Source organism: Astyanax mexicanus, chromosome 12 (genome assembly GCF_023375975.1).
Source record: "Astyanax mexicanus isolate ESR-SI-001 chromosome 12, AstMex3_surface, whole genome shotgun sequence".
Classification (NCBI taxonomy): Eukaryota; Metazoa; Chordata; class Actinopteri; order Characiformes; family Acestrorhamphidae; genus Astyanax; species Astyanax mexicanus.
In genome coordinates, this window is record NC_064419.1 from 46,744,381 (window position 1) to 46,766,627 (window position 22,247).

The following is a 22,247-nucleotide window of genomic DNA, read 5'->3' on the forward strand; positions in this document are numbered from 1 at the left end:
GAGCGCAGTGCGATCATGTTCGACAGAGTTTAAATGCAGCGTTATTCCACTCCTGGCACAAAAATTCAAGTAGTTCTGCTTTGTTCACTTTGTTTGATGGCTTGTGATCATCCATCTTCCTCTTGATTACAACACAAACACAAAGGTTTTCAATGGTGTTCAGGTCTGGAGATATGATATGTACGAGTTCCATCACTTCATACAGATATTTATTTACATGCACGTATAAATACGTTTTACTTAAAGGAGACGCCTGAGAAACAAGACTGAATTAATGAGATTCCACAATCAGATATTCTGCCAAGAGTTAATTCACGATATAGATCATATATGAGAGGAACGCAGTGAAGTGGGCTGCACGTTTCCTCCCGTTCTGAACAGGAATTCACTGTAACAGACTCTGAGTAGAAGAGTGTGCGTGGAAGCTTCACAGCCAGACACTGATAAGCAGACTGATGGAGAAGATAAAGCTCTGAAGGAAACAAGGCTTTCAAACTGCTTGAATTTTTGCACCAGGAACTGCGTAAGGTCACCCAAAAGCAGTGTGTAAGACTGGTGGAGGAGAACATGATGCCAAGATGCATGAAAACTGTGATTAAAAACCAGGGTTATTCCACCAAATATTGATTTCTGAACTCACAATGTGAACTTAAAAAATGAAATAAAAAAAAAACTGAATTAAAAAATGAGGATCCTAATGTAGCTCACCAGCCATGAGATGTTTGGTGCCCAGTTACCTTACTTGCTAAAAATGACTTTTGAAAATTGTCTCCAAATATATATGAAAATTAGAGATTATTATTAAAAATATAATTTAAAACATCACATAGTAAGCTTAGAAATGTATGGAATAATTACATTAATAAATTCTTACATGATAAATACTGGAACGGCCTATATAGCAACATAAAATTTTCTACTCCTAATATGAAGTTAAGATCTATTTAAATGAAAATATTACATAAAATACATTAAACTCCTCAGAAATTACATGCTAACAGACTTCATGTGTCGTGTGTAATACCTTTCTGGAAAAGTATTACTGAACATTTATCTAAAATCACAAATGTTAATATACCACTTTTTTCCAAGACGAATGATTTTAGGTAACACCTCTTTAACTGTATTGAAAAACAATTTAATAGAAAATATTTTGTTGGAAAAAGTATCCTATTCTTTTAACCCAAAATATAAATTCTACTATAAAATGTGGGACAAGGCAGTAGAATATAGAATTTAAATCTGACTGACTTATAGCTGTGTAATATTTCTTATACTTCTGTTTTTATTGCTTCATTTATTTCATAGAATCTTTTAGTGCTTATAATACTGGTGCTCATTATCTTTGGTGCGCTACAAATAAATGTTTTTTCTTGTTTGTTGAGACTGATTAATGTGCTATTTTCCTGTATATTGCAATTATTTTGAAACCAATAAAACATTAAATAGAAAAACAATGTTTGGTTGCCAGTTTTCTCTACCAATAACTCCATCAAGGATATAGTCAATAAATCATAAACACTTGTATTCCAGCTTTTACTCATCTGTAAACTGCATCTATAAATCATACTTACATAAATACACACAGTTGTTAGAGTTGTTAAATAATCCCATACTGATTTCCTTATGTGGTTAACATGTGTTAACTATAAACCCAAAAATTACACAACCTATAAACTACACGCTTAAAGAGAATTACTGTTTTTACAGCTAAGCGTTTGCTTTATATCTAGTTAGAGTAATTGTTTACAAGTCTGCGAAAATCTGCACATACCATATTTTTCATACTATAAGGCACACCTATTCTTAAAATTGGAGTAGCATTAGCATTAGCCGCAAACCGAAATTTCCCAACTCAGAGGTGAGTATTATCGGCCTGTAGCCTGTAGCCTGCTAGCACTGCTGGAGCAGCATTCGAATTAGCCGCTAACCGCAGCGCTAGCTCTTTTGTCGGTCAGAGGGGAGGGTTAGCGGCTAGCGGTTAGCAGCTTATGCTAATGATAAATTCAGTAATCTAATCTTATCGTGAAACAGACCTTACTACATTTACCTTACTCACCCAAATAAACAGTTTTCAGGAGAGAAATCTGTGTAGATTAACATCCAGCATTCGTTTGACTTTAAAAGAAAGTCTTTTTTATTACCGTTTTGTTTACTTAGCTTAGCTTTACTTAACTTAGTTAGCTACCCCAGCAGCGAGATTTGCTGAATTAGAAGTTCCTTATAGTGTCTCTTAAAATGCACCTCATAATCCAGTGCACTTCATGTATGAAATTAGACCAGAAAATAGACGTTCATTGATAGAAATATAAATAAAAATAAAATTAGGTACACAGGCATGCCAAAAGTCACGGGATATCAGTATGAAAATTGGTCATAATGTATTTTCTCAGAGTATAGCTTGGGAACACCCAACCCTGCACAAGTAGTGATGGCAGGGCAAAGTTTAAGATAGGCCTGATTGTGTTCAATCGAATCATAACTAATCTTTCGGCTGTGCTTCAACTGAACATACTGCAAATACTGAACATCTAAACATCAGAACATCTCACAGAGCACTGTTCAATCATCAGACGAAACTGGAAGGAGAACGGCACAACTGCAAATCTACCAAGACATGGCAATCTAACTAAACTAAGCCAAACCAAGAGGTCCATGGTCACTCTAGAGGAGCCGCAGAGATTCACAGCTTGGTGGAATGATCTCTTCAAAAAAAAAAAAATTCTGCTAGTCATTCTTCCCCTCAAAATACTGCCATTACAAATTGTGCAACCGCTTGTTTCAAGTGAGAAATCCTCCCAGCCAGCAATAGTCATGCACCGTCTGGAGGAGTGCATGCAGGTCAGTACCAGAGTCCTGGCATCAGAGCTCTGTAATGCCGATACTACAAGTGAGTGACAGTATCAGTGCAACACTAGTCCAAACACAACTAATCATACTGACAGGCCTACATTTACCTTACTGTGTCGCTGTATAGTATTTGTATGCAATCTGAATGCAGCCATAAAGCTTTTTGCTGCTTAAGCAAAAAAAAAAGGAAAAATCTGCTTTGTTGGCATTTTCCATAACAGAACAACCACATAAAAACTCTCCAATATTGTTTGTTTTACCTACAATAATTACATGTTGGACCATTGAATTCTGCATTTTTAAGATCATATTACATCTCTGGAAAAAAATAAGAGAGCACTTAAACATGATGAGTTTCTTTGATTTTACCAAATTGAAAACCTCTGGAATATAATCAAGAGGAAGATGGATGATCACAAGCTGATCATCAAACCACCAAACTGAACTGCTTGAATTTTTGCACCAGGAGTAAAGCAGCATAAAGTTTTCCAAAGCAGTGTGTAAGACTGGTGGAGGAGAACATGATGCCAAGATGCATGAAACAAACTGTGATTAAAAACCAGGGTTATTCCACCAAATATTTATTTCTGAACTCTTAAAACTTTATGAATATGAACTTTTCCTTTGTATTATTTGAGACATTTCTGATTTTCTGCAAATAAATGCTCTAAATGACAATATTACGCTATTTTGATTTGGAATTTGGGAGAAATGTAGCTAGTAGTTTATAGAATAAGGAATTCTTTTTACTCATTTACCTATAAATAGCTAAATCAGATCTCTTAATTTTATCCAGAGCTGTATATATATATATATATATATATATATATATATATATATATATATATATAGGAGACAAGCAAAATTTCATGAAATATTAGGGTTTTTACTTTACAAAATTGAGTAGGCGTAGCGCTTACCCAATATAATAAACTAATGAGGCAGATGGTCACGAAAATTATTTTATTTAGAAAAACATACCACAGCACTTAAATCTGGGTTTTCTAAACATCCCAGAGCTAATGAAAGCTATTAGTAGATGCTGAGTGTATTTACAGACGTGTGTGTGTGTGTGTGTGTGTGTGTGTGTGTGTGTGTGTGTGTGTGTTTGTGTGTGTAGGCCTAAACCTACACACAGGGGCTCTTTTGTAGGTTCCTTCAACCTTCCAGCTCCACACACAGGAACAGCAAGTCATCAGTTTTACAGGTGCATTAACCACCGCAGGGGCACGGCCCTGCCCGCTCTGAACAGCTGCCACCATACTTTCAGCTTGCTGCTAAATATAGAAAAACATCCCCCTTTTCACGGTTAAAGAGCTTTTTTGTGGGGGAAAGCCGCAATTTCTTGATGCTCTGCTTTGAAACCGTCACTTCAGATCTGCACTCAGGCTGCACGTTCTTCAGAGTTCAGAAATATGAAGCCAGAAATGGTCGAGTGGTGGGGCTGCACCTAAACACCTAAACATTACTTTTTCTCAATTAACCTAGCAATTCATTGTGTTTAATTAATAATCTAAAGACACATTTATCCATTATTCTAAAGGGATTGTGTGACTGTGTGTCTACTTTTTACATTTTAACACATTATTTAGTAGTAGGGGTGCGCCATATCGTATCGTACACAATAATACGGCCAACACTGTTAAATATTGTGAACTACAGTGTATTATACCCTGAAAAATTGCGCCATATCACCCACCCCTAATTATCACATCAGAGTACTACTTTTTTACTGTTTTTAGCAAAAGATTCACAAAAAAATTCACACTGTTCTCATTTCCTATTATATATCTACAAGAGCAGATTATATCTGTCCAGTCCAGAGACTGTAAAAAAAGATCGTCGTGTCTCCGTTCTAGTGCTGGGCGATAAAACGATATCGATAGTTATCGAGGAAACTATATATCGCGATAAGTCGGGGCGAGAAATTCGATAAACTAAATTTTCTATTTCCCGTTTAAGTAGCGTTGTGAACAGGCGCAGCACGAGATCAGGCAGCACGCTGAACTGCTGCTCAGCCCAGTACAACCCCTCCCCTCCCCTCTCCACCATCCCCCTCCGCCCCACCCCCCGAGCCCCTCCACTCTGAACTCCTCACACAGCGGCTCCTTCTCTCCCATTTACTGGATAAACTTCATTTATACTATTTAGCGGCGCTACACTGGAAAACTCACCTCTTAAATATGAGGCATGCGTCTCCAAGATATTTAGAGAGGTGAGCTTGTTCAGATTTCTGAAGGCAGGTAACGCTGCTCTGTTTGCTGCTAGTTAGATTAGCTTGTCTCCAGTTTAAAGTTAGCGATGTTTAGGTGTAAAAGGGATCTGTGCAATCTGTCATCATTAGCTAAGATGCTTTCACTGCTTTTTACATTCTAATAAGCTAATAGGTAACGCACGTTAGCCGTGTTAATCCACGTTTCGTGTAAATTAAGGTTAACTTCAGCACGAGTGAGGGGTTAGTATATAAACACACAGAAAGGAAGCACTTTCCATCTTTTTTCCTAACTCTCACTGTTTCTGTTAGAAAACCCTGAGGGCAGAATTCTCCTCTGTCTTTGTGTTTTATAGTTTTTAACAGATAGAGAGTCTGTTATGCTGGATATTTTACTAAATACAGAAGATTATATAATCTGTCTAGCTGTATTTGAACTGAGCTAAACATTGCTGTTACTGAACTGGAGTTTTAAATACACTTTAGTAATGTAAGTCTAGTCTACTGAAAGCCAGTAATGTTAGTATAAATCTGTACTGCAGTAGAAGTGGATCATTTCAGAAACTTGACTTTATTCCTCCCACCTCCATTACAGGTCACTTACTTTAAAATATTTAAATGTTAGCTTAATTTAAATGTAAAAAAACCTAAAGGCTCTTATTTAAAAAAAAAAAAACATAAGCAGTAAATAATCTAAAATTACAACAAATAGAAAATAGAAAAACAGTAAAACATATGTAATACATACTTTTTATATGACCAAAATTAAACTAGACTGAAATCTGACTAAAACTAATAATATCCGATAGACTAAAATGTAACTAAAACTATTATACATTTTAGTGAAAAGACTAAGACTGTATCAAAATCACCTGTCAAAATGAACACTGTGATATACTCTTGTATTTTGCTTTATGTAGTTGCCTGCATTCAGGGAGGGGAATGATCTTTTGATTAAATATAATTTTATTAAAAAAATAATAAAGTGCTATTGCAATTTAAATTAAACAGACATATAATGTAAAGGGTCTTACATATTTTTTAGTTTATATATTTGTCCCCTTTTTAAAATTAATTTAAAAGCTGTACCCACCTGGCAAGATGTTAACATCCTAGTGTCTGTCCACAAGGCTCTGAGCCTGCTAGTGATTTTGGCCATAACTCCCTTATTCTGTCACTTCTGAGTAAAAAAGAAACCTTTAAGTGTAACAGAAAGTGATTTGATTTATATCGTGATACATATCGATATCGGCTGATATGAAAAACTATATCGTAATAAGATTTTTTTCCATATCGCCCAGCCCTACTCCGTTCCCATTCATTCAATAAAAATGAAGCCAAAATCTTCCATGTTGGCGATCCTGAAACCCGAGTCTGCGCAGTAGAGACCAGAGGAGGGAGAAAGACTGTGGAGAGACAGCCTACTCATTTAAATAACCCCGCCCCTGTCACAGGCTGCAGAGCGGAGCTGACGTTCTGTTATTGGTCCCGCCCATAACCAGCCGTTTTACAATAACCACACCTTTTTTGAATAGAGCTGAATAACATTTTAAAAGCGAATTCTGTGGGGATATAAAAATGTGCCAATATAAGCAGAGGTTACACTAGCTGCTGCATTTAAATAATGGAGGTAGAATTACAGTATATTAGAAAAAAAAACGTGATTGAAAGTTTTCTGTTTTGTCATTGAAACCTATGGGAATGGGTGGGGTTACACGGCTTTCTGAAACCGAACAGCAGGGGGCGCCCGACCTGTGGTTGCTTCACTTTTGAAAGATGATGCTCTGTCCAGCTATACACAGACTATGATCCAGTATCATTTATTTTACTTTAATCCTGGATATATGGAGATATATGGAGTGCTTTATTATTAGTATCATAACATTCTGGAATACAGGTGCTGGTCAACGAATTAGAATAATTTGAAATAGTGCAATCATGAAATTCTTTGAATGCATTTTTTGTGCAGAAAGCAAATCAGGTGTTCACCGCACCTGTCCTACTCGTTAGACTAATCACAGAACTCGTTACCTGGAAAAAAAATTGCTCAGCTGAGCTTTCCAAAAGGCCCATTTAGGCCATTTAACTGTGACACTGTTGTTTTATTGAATTAGAATAATGGAGAAACCGTTTCATTGAATTAGAATAAATGCTCGATTTTTTGTTTTCTGTGAAGAGTGTTCACTGTGCAGTATAAAGTCAGGGTTGAGTAGAATTTCTAAGTTGTAAAATCAATCATGGGTAAGCAGCGCGACCTCTCAACCGGAATAGTGGCTCAAATTCAAGCCCTTCGCCAACAAGGCTTGACCCAAACTAAAATTGCTGAGCAGCTCGGCATCAGCCAGTCTTCCGTCTGCAAAGCTCTCAAGAAAAACTGCAGCAAGCGCACCAACTGTTCCGGCGTCCGAAAAACTTCTGCTCGCGACAACAAGCAGCTGAGAAAGATCGCAGTCAGCAACCGGTTCAAGTCCACTTCCGAGCTCACCGACTTGTGGAACAAGCAGACCGGCGCTGACGTCTCCAGATCAACCACTTACCGTCGTCTGCGCGAACTCGGCTTCAAATCTCGCGTTCCAGCAGTAAAACCGATGCTGAACAAGAAACAAATGGAGAAACGGCTGAAGTGGGCCAAAGAACACGGCGAGTGGACTGCTGAAGACTGGCAGAAAGTGGTCTTCAGTGACGAATCACGCTTCTGCATCTCCTTCGGTGACCAAGGTCCTCGTGTCTGGCGTCGTGGTGGCGAAACCTACAACCACGAGTGCGTGAAAAGATCCGTCAAGTTTCCCCAGAGCGTTATGGTCTGGGGATGCATGTCCGCTCGAGGTGTAGGGAAACTCTGCTTCCTCAAGAAGACTGTCAATGCTGCCGTATATCAAGATGTTCTGGAAACGTTCCTGATTCCGACTGTTGAGGAACAGTTCGGCGAAGAAGACTTCATATTTCAACAGGATCTTGCACCGGCTCATGCGGCAAAGTCGACCAAAGATTGGTTCACTAAAAAACAGCTTGAAGTTTTGGCATGGCCGGCCAACTCGCCTGACCTCAATGTCATTGAAAACCTTTGGGCCATCGTCAAGCGGAAAATTCGCGACAGAAAGCCTACTACGCTGGACCAACTGAAGCAGAACATCGCCACTGCCTGGGAAGCTGTGAGTGCGGAAACTTGCGACAAGCTGGTCAAATCGATGCCGCGGAGACTTCAGGCAGTCATACAAGCCAAGGGGGCAGCCACAAAATACTGAGAAAGTGATGACTGTAATTATAATAAAAATTATTCTAATTCAATGAAACGATTTCTCCATTAGTCTAATTCAATAAAACAACAGTGTCACAGTTAAATGGCCTAAATGGGCCTTTTGGAAAGCTCAGCTGAGCAAATTTTTTTCCAGGTAACGAGTTCTGTGATTAGTCTAACGAGTAGGACAGGTGCGGTGAACACCTGATTTGCTTTCTGCACAAAAAATGCATTCAAAGAATTTCATGATTGCACTATTTCAAATTATTCTAATTCGTTGACCAGCACCTGTATTGACTTCTGTTACCAATCTAATAGATTTTCTGTATTTTTTAATCTCTCAGTTAGGGGTGTTAGGAGGCCATATCATATCATATGAGATAATACAATTTAATTTTCATTTTGTTGCAGTAGTGTATTCTTGAAATATATATATTTTTTAATTCAGTGTTTTATAATATCAGCAAGAGTATCATTATTGCAAAAATACTATAAAATATTGTGACTATTTTAGGGCCATATCTCCCACCATTAATATTTAGTGTGGCAGTGTGATGCATTTCCATTACCTTTAACAATGATTATACTGTCGCCAGACCCGTTTTTGATCAAGAAAAGCTTCTTACAGATTATACGGCTTATACTTAAAGTAGACCAGCTCTCACTTTCCATTGTGCTTTAAATTTAATAAAAACTACAAGGTATGAATTACTTCTAAAACACATTTTACATCAAGCATTAATGAAATGAAAAGTTCAGTCATTTTGAACATTTTTAACAAATATCAGACGCAGTCTGAGACTAAAATGCAGAGACAATTACTGTAGAATTATCAAGTTTAACAATTTAGTTCAAGGAGTTCAACAATTACATGCATTCATGTTCAAAATCTGATCTGTTTGACTTAAAGTGTCATGCCATCCTTTTTGAATTCATCTTAAAATGTCTAGTTGTGGTGTCTATTATGAATGAATGCCAAGTGAGCTGTTTTTTGTAAAAAAAAAAAAAATTCCTCCGGTGATCCGGTATAACACTGCTTTAGTCCGGTGGAGGAGGACAACAGGATTTCTGCTCTTACTCATGAATATTCATACATGCAAACATATCGCCTCTGATTGGCTAACGGACTACAGGCGGGACAAAACAAAATAAAGACATTTTTACACTAATAACAGTGTTTGCAATGTCATATGTTACTGTACAACATGTGTAATAAAACCCTGCTAAGTGCAGTTCAGACACTGACCTAGTCTTAAAGTCTCTGTAAAACACCAAATCCACCGGAGATCCTATTTAAACCTATAGTTACACACAGAGGAGAGAAGTCCAGGTCCAGAAAGTTTATAAAAAAATAAAAAAATAAAAAAAAAACTGTTCTAAACATACTCTTACCTATCTTAGTTGTACTTGGCTGGTGGTGTTTTTCATCCATAGACTAATTCTAACCATTTGTTTCTTAGCTCTGAATTACTGGGTAAAGTATATAAACACTGATGTGTTATTCGCACAAATAGCACAGGAATGAACTGCATGCTGTTCCTAGCGCTGTTATTTAGCTCCTATCTGAAGGGACTGCGTCGCTGCCCGGCTTCAGCTTTGTCTGTGGGCGGTCCCGAGCCGAGGTGGGCAGGGTCATGAATACTAATTCACGGGTTGATGTAGACATGGTGCTTTTCCTGATCGACTCATTTCTCTGAATACTTTCTTTTACTAGATACTTTAGACAATGGAGGTTAAGTTAAATTTGGTTAAATTTTCTTATAAACTAATATGTATCTGATCTAAAAATGACATTTTTTTCGTGTTCTACACGCTCCTTTTAATGGCGCTCTGTGCTTGGAGCCCACTGACTGCCACTTGTGACATAATTCACTGACACTTGCTATGCTCGCAGTTATAAGAGTCCAGATATGTTAGCATGTTTATTATCAAGTACAGATAATAAAACTGAAACAACTGATGAAATATGACTGTTATAGCCCCAGTAGTTCCACTATTAAATGTGTTATATCTGCCAGTATTGTTGTAATAGAGGCAGTATTGCATTGTGCATTTCTAGTCTAGACCTAGTGCTGTTCACAAAAACATCAGTCATTTCCTTCCATTTCTCCAGACTAACTTCAGCCAGAAAGTTTGAGAAACTCTGACTACAGAAAGAGAGCATATCGTGCCCTTACGACATTTTAGAAACCGCAAATTATTAAGTCAAGACACCTGACTTAAATTTCAGACCTCATATCCAATAGAAACTAATATAAAATAGAGCAAAATGCATGTTTCTTTGTTGTACCCTTGTTGCTTCTTGGTAATAAATGTTATACTTTTGGAAAGACTGTAAATGTCTCTTTTAAATGGTCGAACCCATGAAAATTAGCCGAATCCTCTCTGTCAATACCAAACAGCTTATTCTGCCATTGACTCGTTTGGTGTTATTATAATGCTGTAAAATGGTTTTGCAGAACACCAGTTTAAAGTTGGTCTATCACACGGCTCTATCCAGATCAGTCATACGTAGCATGATGCTGATTCCTGAAGCAGAACCTACTGACCACTGTAGCAGAACCCATCTCACAGGTGCAGCACCTGGAGAACCAGAAGCTCAAAACAAGAGAGTCAATAACAACAACAGCAGATTTAATAAGCTGTTTGGCAATGGCAGAGGAAATTTGGTGAACCATACACATATATACTGTGTGTATAAACATAGAACAGTGGTTTTAATAAACTATCTGTGCCCTTTCTAAGCTCTCAGTGCCTTGTTTTAAATATCAGGGCATTTTTTTCAGTGATTAACATTTTTTTTTTTAATTTCACCAACAAATTAAAACGCCAAGTGCAGTTCAGCCACTGACCTAGTCTTAGAGTCTCTGTAAAACACCAAATCCACCGGAGATCCTATGTTAACCTAGTTACTTACACAAAGATGTGGATAGTCCAGGTCCAGAAAGTAAAAATTCACCCCGGGGTTTTGTTGGCTGAGCCACAGCAGAGCCGCATAGGGTGGATTTTTAATTTCTGGACTCGGACTACCCACCTCTGCTTACACAAGATAGCTAGCTAAGTAACTGGTGTTAACAGAACTGTTCTAAACATACACCTACCCATCTTAGTTGTACTTCACTGGTTCCTCCATAGACAAATTCTAACCATTTGTTTCTTAGCTCTGAATTACTGGGTAAAGCATAGAACACTGATGTGTTATTCGCACAAATAACACAGGAATTTGGTGAACCATACACATATATATACTGTGTGTATAAACATAAAACAGTGTTTTTAATAAAGTATCTGTGCCCTTTCTACGCTCTCAGTGCCTTGTTTTAAATATCAGGGCTTTTTTTTTTTTTTTGCATGGTAACTCTACACCCCTATCACTAGCATTGAAAGCCTGTTGGGAGCATCGGCTAAAAGCTCTGCATTCCAGAATTCTGGGGGTGAATTAGAGCTTAGATCGCTATATTGTGATTATTATGCAATAGCATTATATAGAATAACAAATAGCAATGAACACTGCCACTATGACAGAGATAGCTGGTTTAAATCCAGGTTAAGCAGTTTGCCATTAGAGCATAACTGGCCTTGCTCTGTCTGGGTGGATAGATGATGTTAATCAGCACAGGTGTCTGTTAGCTGATGCATCAGAGCAGAGTTGCTGCGCTTTCCTCCGAGTGTTAGCACTGGCTAGTCGGTAATGCTACATCAGCAGCAGTTTGAAAAGAGGTGGAGGCTGACTCCACATGTATCGGAGGAGGCGTATGCTAGTCATCACCCTCGTTATCATGCTTAAAATCTGGCATGTGATATGATGTGATATCAGAAGGGGAAAAAAAGTAGTAATGCCGCATCCCTATGTTCTAATACGTTATCTGCCAGTATTGTAATAAATGCTGTATTCCACTGTGCACTGGTCACAAAAACATCAGTCAATTCTGCTCTTTTCTCTTGACTAACTTCAGCCAGCAAGTTTGAGCAACTCGGACTACAGACAGAGGACATAACGTGCCCTAACGTCATTTTAAAATCACAAACAAGTAGACTCTGGGGAGAAAAACGACCATGGTGATGAAACAAAATAACTAATCTGTTGATGTCTGGCACAATACATGCAGCACTGCTTTCACTGCAGCACGTGTCGACACTGCATCTGGAGAACTGTGCTAGAACCTTCTGTGTTCTAACTCACAATAGACCCTGCAGATAATAGATAATGCGCTCTGCATAAAGAACACTTTGTGGTTTTGTATGGGAGTCACCAGTGGCACAAACAAAAGCAGCACAGTTAAAACACAACCAATATGAGTTAATAGCATCAGTCAGATTTTGTAATCTGTAACTGTTGATACTATAGTACATGTGTGTGAAACTTACCACCAAGTCCCAGTTGTTCAGTTCTAGGAGAGCGATTGCCTCTGCAATGTTGTCAATTCCTGTGCATGCCTGAAATAAAACAGTAGGTCATAAAATTATATGAGAGCTTTTCATAGTTAAGGAATGTGAATTTTAATCACACTCACCAGTCTCTTTCTATAGATTAAAATGACTTGTGTTTGGGAAACCTACTGCAATGCAGATTATTTAATATATTTGACTATAAAAGCACTTATAGGTAAACTGTAAAACTGTACAAGTAGGACAAAGACAACTTCTTTCAGTTTCTGCTATGGTGTGCAGTAAAAGAAACAAACGTAAGTGTAAAAAAGGTAATTTCGAAGAAACTGTTTCAATAACAATCTATCTATCTACTATCTATCTATTTCTTTCACTCTCTCTACCATATCTATGTACATCACTGTCTTCTTCAATTCTCTACCATATTGATCTATCTGTCTGACCCATCTATACCCATCTACTTCACTTTCGTTCTTTCTCTACCATATCTATCTATATTACTTTTTATCACTTCTCTTTCTCTCTATCTAGCCATCTATCTAACCCATACCTATTTGTATCACTTTCTTTCTCTCTCTACCATATCGGTCACGTACCACCTTTCTATCTGCCTTTCTTTCTACCATATCTATCTATATATGTATATGTCTGTCCGTCTAACCCATATCTTACCCATATCATATTTGATATACCCATATCATATTTTACTTGACTATTGTAAGTCGTTTTGGACAAAAGCGTCTGCCAAATGTAATGTAATGTAATGTAATATCTATCTATTAGGGGTGGGAATCGATTACTATCTCACGATTCGATTCGATTCCGATTTTGGGGGCCACAATTCGATTCAAAATCGATTTTTGATTCAAAACGATTTGAATTATAAATATTTCTGCTTCTGGCTTATGAATCGTATTGAAAAAAAACCCTCCATAATATGCACTGGTCCTGGAGCAAGTAATGTGTTACAAAAACAATAAAATGTGCAGGAATGTGGGTCCTCAGTGACAGAGGAATCACTGGGATATCACAATGACGTTAATGAACAATAAATACATAAATAAATAACACTGCTTTATTACCAGGCTACTAGCGGTGGTGTGTAGGTGACGCTGCTGGGCTGATGTGATGATAGCAGTGGAGCGCTAAAGTTCAGGAGCAGCTGCTGATTAACTAGTTAATTTAAGGTGGTTGTATTTCTTCAGAAAGGGGGCAGGAGGTGGAGAAATTAATTCATATTGTCCATTCCTTAATTCCTCTGTGATGAGGAGCTGAAATTAGCTCTGATTAGCTTATTGTTATTTTTCCGTTCCGCCTTAAATGCTGCAGCCCGCTGCCACCTGTAGCGTTATTTAAGGTGGAACTGGAAAGTTAGCTAGTTAGCTAGCTAACAGTTACTGAAACTAACTACTAGCGATCTTTTTTATGCTTGTTATGAAGCATTCTGCCATAAAACATTGAAACTACACGTTAATCTAAGGTAATATAGTGCTTGTTCTGCCATCTTACCGGTGATTCTCAAACACCTACGCTCTGTGTGTGTCTGGAAGATCTCCAAAGGGACAAGCGCTATCCCCAGGGTTGCCAGGTCCAACAAAAATACCCAGCCCAAAATCAGTCTAAAACCCGCCCCTCAGAATCGATTTTGGGACATTTTAAATCGATTCTGAATCGTAGTAAATGAGAATCAAGATTCTTATGTGAATCGATTTTTTGGCACACCTCTACTATCTATTGCTTCCATATCTATCTATCTATCTTTTTCTCTCTACCATATCTATCTATGTCACTGTATTATTACTTCTTTGTCTTTCTCTCTACCATATCTACCTATCTATCCATCTATCTAACCATCTATCTATCTATCTATCTATCTATCTATAATATCTGTGTATATATGTATATGTCTGTCCGTCTAACCCATATCTATCTATTGCTTCCATATCTATCTATCTATCTACAATATCTTCCCCATGCCCATCTATTTGTCACTTTCTTTCACCTTTTATCTTACTTTCTTTCTACCATATATCGCTGTCACTTTATCACTTCTTTCACAGTCTCTTTACCATATCTATCTATCTATCTATCTATCTATCTATCTATCTATCTATCTCTCTCTATTATATTTGTCCCATACCCAAATATCTATATCTTTATCTCTTTCTTTGACTCTCTATCTTTCTCTCTACCATATCTATGACTGTCTTTATCACTTCTTTCTCTCTATCAATCTATCTTTCTCTCTATCTATCTATATATCTTTCCCTCTATCTATCTATCTATCTATCTATCTATCTATCTTTCTTTTTCTCTCTACCATATCTATCTGTCACTGTATTATTACATCTTTGTCTTTCTCTCTACCATATCTATCTATCTATCTATCTATCTATCTATCTATCTATCTATCTATCTATCTATCTACAATATCTGTCCCATGCCCATCTATTTATCACTTTCTTTCACCTTTTATCTTCCTTTCTTTCTACCATATATCACTGTCACTTTATCACTTCTTTCACAGCCTCTTTACCATATATATCTATCTATATATCTATCTATCTATCTATCTATATATCTATCTATCTATCTATCTTTTTCTCTCTATCTATCTATCTATCTATCTGTTCCATACCCCTTTATCTTTGTCCCTTCTTTTCACTCTCTACATCTCTTTACATATCTGTCTGTCTCTGTCTAACCAAATACGTACGTATCTATCTATCTATATATCTATCTGTCTCACTTTCTGTCTCTTTCTACCATATATGTTCCATATCCATCAGTCTATTTATCTTTATAGCTTTCTTTCACTCTCTATGTCTCTTTCTCTACCATATATTTCTGTCTGTCTGTATAAATGTCTGTCTGTCTCTCACACAGTAAACAAACCTGTCTGGTCTGTATATGAAGCTACGCTAGCACTGGGCTAGCTTAACAAATCGTCCAGTCATAGCCTGTACAGCAGTTAGCTCTCCAGCAGCTAACCCAGGCTAGTCTCTGTCTCTCTCTGAGCGCTCTGTCAGCTGAATAACCGCCTGCACTCCGCTGTATTTCAGCGCTCAGGAGATAAAACACTAAATATTAAACTGTATTAAACACGTTATTAATAAACTCTTCCTACAGGCTGAGAGAACGCGCGCTCTCTGATCAGTCCGGCTAGTTTACCGGCTGCTGTCAAACTGCAACAATGAAAGCCAGTTAGCCCTGAAGCTAACGCTAAGCTATTGCTAAGCTAGTCTAAGCTAACCAACAAACTCCTACATATTTTAGCTAAAGCTAGCTGGCTAGTTTGCTAGTAGGCGAGAAACACACATATTTAATAAAAGCTGGCTAAGTTAAATCTACAGACAGCGGTGTAGTTTAGTAGAATAGCCTGTATATATGTGTTTTAATCGGGTTTGTAGATATAGCTAAAAGCAGGCGGCTAGTTAGTTTTAAAAGACAACAACTCATAAGACTAACTAAGCTAGATAAGCTGAGCTAAGCTATGCTAGCTGTCGTTAGCTAGCTACTAACCAACAGCTAACGTTCATATAAACTGTAATGTTAGCCAGCTAGCAGCTAACTAACTAGTAAACTGATTAACTAACTGAGCTCATAAGCTAGCTGGAGGTTCCCCCACATTTCTGCCGCCCTGCCAGATGAGCTCTGCGGGAGAAACGCACCTGAAAGTCGGCCAGAATCATCTCTCTGTCCATGTTGCTCCCAGAGTCGGAGGCCATGGCTGTAGTAACACAGTGCTGCTGCTGCTGCTGCTGTAGGGCTGCTGCTGCTGCTGCTTCTCCAGCTGCGCCGTCCTGACTCTCACACACTCACACACACTCTCAGTCCGGTTTGGGGGTCTCCTGCCCTCTAACCCTGCAGGACCCCAGGGTTTGTGTCAGCGCAGCGGGGCAGTAAGGGGGTCTGTCTTCGCTCAGCTCCTCGGTTCTGCTCTAACTCAGCTCCCCCAACCAATAGCACACACACGGCGGCAGCAACAGCGATCAACCAACCGGCCCAGCACAGGGATGCGCTCGATTAACGCAGGGCTGCGCAAATCCGCCGCACACTTCTTCTTATGACTTTGCTGGGACGTTGTATGAACGGTAACTGTTTTAACGTGTTAATATGTTTTCTGGATGTTTTTTGAACGTTTGTATTTAACGTTTTTTAATTTTTTGAATGTTTTTTTTTAACATTTCTAATGTTTTTAGAATTTTCTGTCTTTCAAGAGAGATTCTGGATTCTGGATGTTCTTAGCACGTCTTTATTTAACGTTCTGTTAACGTCGCTGAAATGTCACTTGTGTCAGTGTTTAATTTTTAGTTTTGGGAATGTTACTTTAAACGTTTCCATAACGGTTAGTAGAACGTTTTCTGAATGTTACAGCTTTAACGCTCTGATAAGGTTGCTGCAACGTCATTTGTGTCAGTGTTTTAATTTTTATTCTTGCGAATGTTACTGTTAAAGGTTTCATAACAGTTAGTAGAACGTTTTCTAAACGTTACAGCTTTAACGCTCTGGTAATTTTGCTGCAATATCACTTGTGTCAGTGCTTTCATTTTTAGTTTTGGGAATGTAACTTTTTATGCTTACATAACGATTAGTAAAACGTTTTCTGAACGTTTACATCGTTACCCCGGTAACGTCGCTGAAATATCACTTTGTGTCAGTGTTTAATTTTTAGGATTTTTTAGGAATGTTACTTTAAATGTTTCCATAACGGTTAGCAGACCGTTTTCTGAACATTACAGCTAACATTCTTAAAATGTTCGGTCTGTCAAGTTTTCTGGATGTTTTTAGCACGGTTTTATTTAACGTTCTGGTAACGTCGCTGCAACGTAACTTGTGTCAGTGTTTTAGTTTTTAGTTTGGGAATGTTACTTTTAACGTTTCCACAGCGGTTAGTAGAACGTTTTCTGAACGTTACAGCGTTAACGCTCTGGTAACGTCGCTGCAACGTCACTTGTGTCAATGTTAAAATTTTTAGTTTTGGGAATGTTACTTTTAACAGTTCCAACGTTTTCTGAACGTTACAGATTTAACGCTCTGGTAACGTCGCTGCAACGTCACTTGTGTCAGTGTTTACATTTTTAGTTTTGGGAATGTTACTTTTAACGTTTCCATAAGGGTTAGTAGACCGTTTTCTGAACATTACAGCTAACATTCTTAAAATGTTCGGTCTGTCAAGTTTTCTGGATGTTCTCTGGATGTTCGTTTATTTAACGTTCTGATAACGTTGCTGCAACGTCAATTGTGTCAGTGCTTTAATTTTTAGTTTTATGGAACGTTTTCCATAATGGTTAGTAGAACATTTTCGTTATGGCTAACATTCTTAGAAAGTTCAGTCGGTCAAGTTTTCTGGATGTTCTTAGAACATTTCTATTAAATATTTAAAAAATGTTCTGGTAATGTTGCAGCAACGTCACTTGTGTCAGTGTTTAATTTTTTAGCTTTGGGAATGTTACTTTAACATTTCTATAGTGGTTAGTAGAACGTATTCTGAATGTTGCAGTTAACGTTCTTAGAAAATTAAATCTGTCACGTTACGGAATTTTCTTAGAGTACGTTTATTTATCGTTTTTTAAAGACTCTGGTAATGTCGCTGCATCACTTGTGTCAGTGTTTTAATTCCTTGTTTTGGGAATGATACTTTTAACATTTTCTAAACATTACAGCTAACATTTTTAAAACGTTCAGTCTGTCAAGTTTATTTCTATAGTTGGATCTCTTAAAGGTGCGGTCCTTAAACTCTTTATATCTTTAAACAAAATCTGTAAAGTTTTAACTTGTAATGGCACAACATTAAATTTAGAGTTTAGAATTAAAATGAGTTTAATTCTTAACCTGTTAGACTTTTTGTTTGTAATCCTACAATTTACGTAGTATCACAGGCCCTTCAGTAGAACCATGCAGAAAGCCACAGCATATGCTTAACCAGTTTCCAAGTAATTCTGAAACCAAGTAGTTTCTAAATAACCTAGAGTTGAAGGGGATGCCATGTAGACACTGCTGTTCACCACAGTGTTGTTTTCCTCTGTCTCAAACTTTCCGAGAACTAGTAAATATCCTACGCTGGCCAGAAACATTAAACTTCCTAAACATCTTGTTAACTTACAGACTGCAAAAGTAGACAAGCTCCACACACGTGATGAAGAACCATTTTAAAGATAAAAAGCTGTAAAGAAAAATAGAATATAAAGCTGTATTTACCTAGTGTAATGATAGGAGGTTGGAAGCTATATAAATGTGACAAACAATGAATCTCATAAACTATTGTCTCTGCATTTATAAAAAAAATCCGGCATAACCAAAACAAAGGTACAAAACAGCCCAATTCAAAAATCTTGCTGTTAAATTTGCTGCTTTGGGTCAAATTCATTCATACTGGCCACTGGATATTCAACATGGCACCTCATAGCAAAGAACTTTCAGAGTTGACATCGATTATCGATTAATTGATAATTTATATGTGTAAAGTGAATGTGTTTTTAAACAAGTTATTACTGAACTCAGAAGATGAAATCACAAAGGTAATGCTTGGGACTTTGGGACTTATTTTTTAATTAATAATTCGTAATCTTGTGCATGTAATGTTGTTAATGTATGTGTAGTGTTATAAGTTAATATGTTTTTGTGTGTATTTGTAAATTTAAAATTAATCAATAAGGTTTCTTTACAAAAAAAGCAAAGAACTGTCTGAGGATGAGAGAAATGGCATTGTTTCACTGCAAAAAATATAATCAATCAATCAATCATCCTTTATTTTCACTCGGGAATACATTAAGAGTAATTCTCATTTTCAATGCAGCCGAGCATTTAAAATGTAAAAGGACTGAAAAAAACTAAAATTAAAACCATTTTGATCAGGTTTAGCTAAAATAAGGAACATTTATTTAATAATAAAAAATCAGTATAAAAGGACAAACAGACTTATAGATAAATATTTTATTGAGGTTTCATGTGTGCAAATTAGTACATAACTGTGAAGTAGAACAAAAATGATGCATGGTTTTCAAAATTTTGACATGCAGCCATGATTTTTCCAGGATTGCTTTGTATTTAGCTCTATCCATCTTCCCATCAACTCTGACCAGGTTCCCTGTCCCTGCTGAAGAATTGCATCCCCACACATGCATGATGCTGCCACCACCATGTTTCACAGTGGGTATGGTTTGTTCAGGGTAATTAGAAGTGTTACTTTTCTGTCACACATTGTGCTTTGCATTTTGGCCAAAAAGTTTAACTTGTGGCAAACACCGCTTCTTTTGTCTTTCTTTCACCACTGGTTTTGTTCCTTATGGAAAATAAAGGCCAGATTTGTGGATTGCACGACTCCTGTGGTAGATCTCTGCAGCTCCTCCAGAGTGACCATGGGCCTCTTGACTGCTTCTCTGACCAGTGCTCTCCTTGCATCACCCTGCCTCTCCCAAACTACCCCTCCCATGTTTAGCATTTTTCAAATTTGAGCTGAGGGTGGAGTCAGCCAAAATTAGGGGGTTTAGTTACACTTTAACTCATTAAGTGACTTAATGCCTAAGTCCTATCTGGACGGGATTAGTTTTTTAGGAGGACGTCTGTGAAAATATTTCACACTTCTACTCAGTGATAAAACTCTTGCATCCGGAGGACCAGTGAGTTTTTAGGCTTTCTCGGTTACATGACATTGCGTTCAGTAGCTCCTCCATTTCCACTCGCTCTTGTGTTTACATGTTTTTTTGTGGAAACACGTGCCCAATGTGTGTGGCAGTGGACAAATAGCTATTTTATTAAACATGAGGAGACGAAACTCAGAGATGTGTGTCTGGACAAGACTAAAATTACTGGAGGACCACAGAGTTCAGAGAAAAACAGTAGATAATTCAGCCTGTTATTTTTATTAGAGGACGTCATACATGGTTCGGGAATAAAATCACAGAAGGTCCCCCATAATGTAGAAAATTACCCCAGGACCCCCTGAAAAATGTGCACGACTCCTGTGATAGATTTCTGCAGCTCCTGCAAAGTGACCATGGGCCTGATGGCTTCTCTTACCAGTGCTCTCCTTGCTCGATCTGTTGGTTGTAAGGTTACAACCAATTGCTTGTAAGTTTTACCCATTTTATATTGTAAGGTATAATATTGGTCTTTACAGGGTCACATGTGTCTTTCCTAACAGCAGGAAGTACAGATTTGTACCATTTAACCAGCCAAAAGGTGCGTTCTGTATTCTGTATCACTGTACTAATAAATAATATATATTTTAATTAAATTTTTCATTTGAAAGCCAGACTATTTTGGATCATCATGTTTTTGACGCATATTCAGTTGATGATCATGTTTATAAACTTTATCATCTTTACTGGTACAAAAAACGTGGGCACAAAAAAGACTTTCGCTGGAAGGTACTCTGTTGTACCTCAGTATAAGGTACAACCATAGCGGTATTAATACATTTGCAAGACACTGTGGATGGATGGATGGATGGATCGATGGATATATAGATAGAGAGATAGATAGATTTGTGTTTCTTCGACTTTAGATGGTTTACCGTTGAGCCCCGCCTCCTCCCTCGTCTGTTAGTGAAAAGTGGGCGGAGGTCTCTGTCCTTTATTTCAAAAAATGAGAAATGAGTGATGTCAAACTCTCTCTCTCTTTCTCCCTCTCTCTTTCTCTCTATCTTGCTTCCCTATTTCCCACAGCGTCAGCTAAAACCCAGTACCTTCCGCAGGGACACGGTAGGCTGGGGTAAAGTGTTGGGACTCGGGACAGCGCAGTGTTACAGATCTGATTTTGTTTAGTTTTTGTCGTGTTTTTCCGTCATGTAGCGCTGCTGTTTTTACTATGTAACCATAACAGAAAGTAAGTATTTATGTATGTCCAGAATTACTGCCTCCTATATCTGGCCTTAACGTTAACTACACGCAGCTACACCGCGGTTTTACGTTAATTCAGTCGTCCGTTCATATTTAATACACATTAATAGATTTTTTTCAATATAACAGACTTAAACTGAAACACTTTATTTGTCTGCTCGTGGTTGGTTTAAAAAGAAACTGAGAGACCTTCAAGTCATATATAAATGATCGTATTTACGAAATGAGTACAGATGAACGTGAACGTCACCTCAAACACTCTAACATACAGTATTTACCAGTGGGAAACTTTACGAGTGGGGGTGAGTCAATACAAAACAGTTTATTAATGTATTTAATTAACAGCAGCTGCTATCTATTTTCTAATCGTTTTCCCTCATCCACACGTTAAACAAAAATCAGATACTGTATCGTTAAACGGATACAAAAAAAATGTTTTTCTGATTGTTATTCGTGTCTTTTCCATTCAAACCCCTTGAACTCCAAAGTCAGTCGTATGTACGAACTTCCGAGGTGGACTTGAAGGCAGCACGACTTCTTAAAGGCAACTTTCGCTCCCTTCAAATCGTGTCGGAATTATGATATTTCCGATATTACTGCATGTGAATGGACGCCACAACCTGGCGACCGTATTCATGTGAGTATAAAACAGGGATTTTCCCCAGTTTTCCTATTTATAAACCCCGACTTTACAATTCGGGGGCGTGTCAATATA

The 22,247-nt window shown here is 37.7% G+C and overlaps 2 protein-coding genes across 3 annotated transcripts in view; both read right to left on the minus strand.

The window, feature by feature from the left end:
• The window catches only part of faf1 (Fas (TNFRSF6) associated factor 1), a 163,029-nt gene extending 146,319 nt beyond the window's left edge, over positions 1-16,710 (minus strand). For both annotated transcript variants that reach the window (XM_049486053.1, XM_049486052.1), the window contains exons 1-2: positions 16,361-16,710; positions 12,669-12,737 (exon numbers count right to left, since the gene is read on the minus strand). In XM_049486053.1, the coding sequence (XP_049342010.1) occupies positions 12,669-12,737; positions 16,361-16,417 (126 nt within the window). In that variant the 5' untranslated portion in view covers positions 16,418-16,710. The remainder of the gene's footprint in view (positions 1-12,668; positions 12,738-16,360) is intronic.
• The window catches only part of rnf11b (ring finger protein 11b), a 160,513-nt gene that overhangs the window by 63,478 nt on the left and 74,788 nt on the right, over positions 1-22,247 (minus strand). The window lies entirely within an intron of this gene.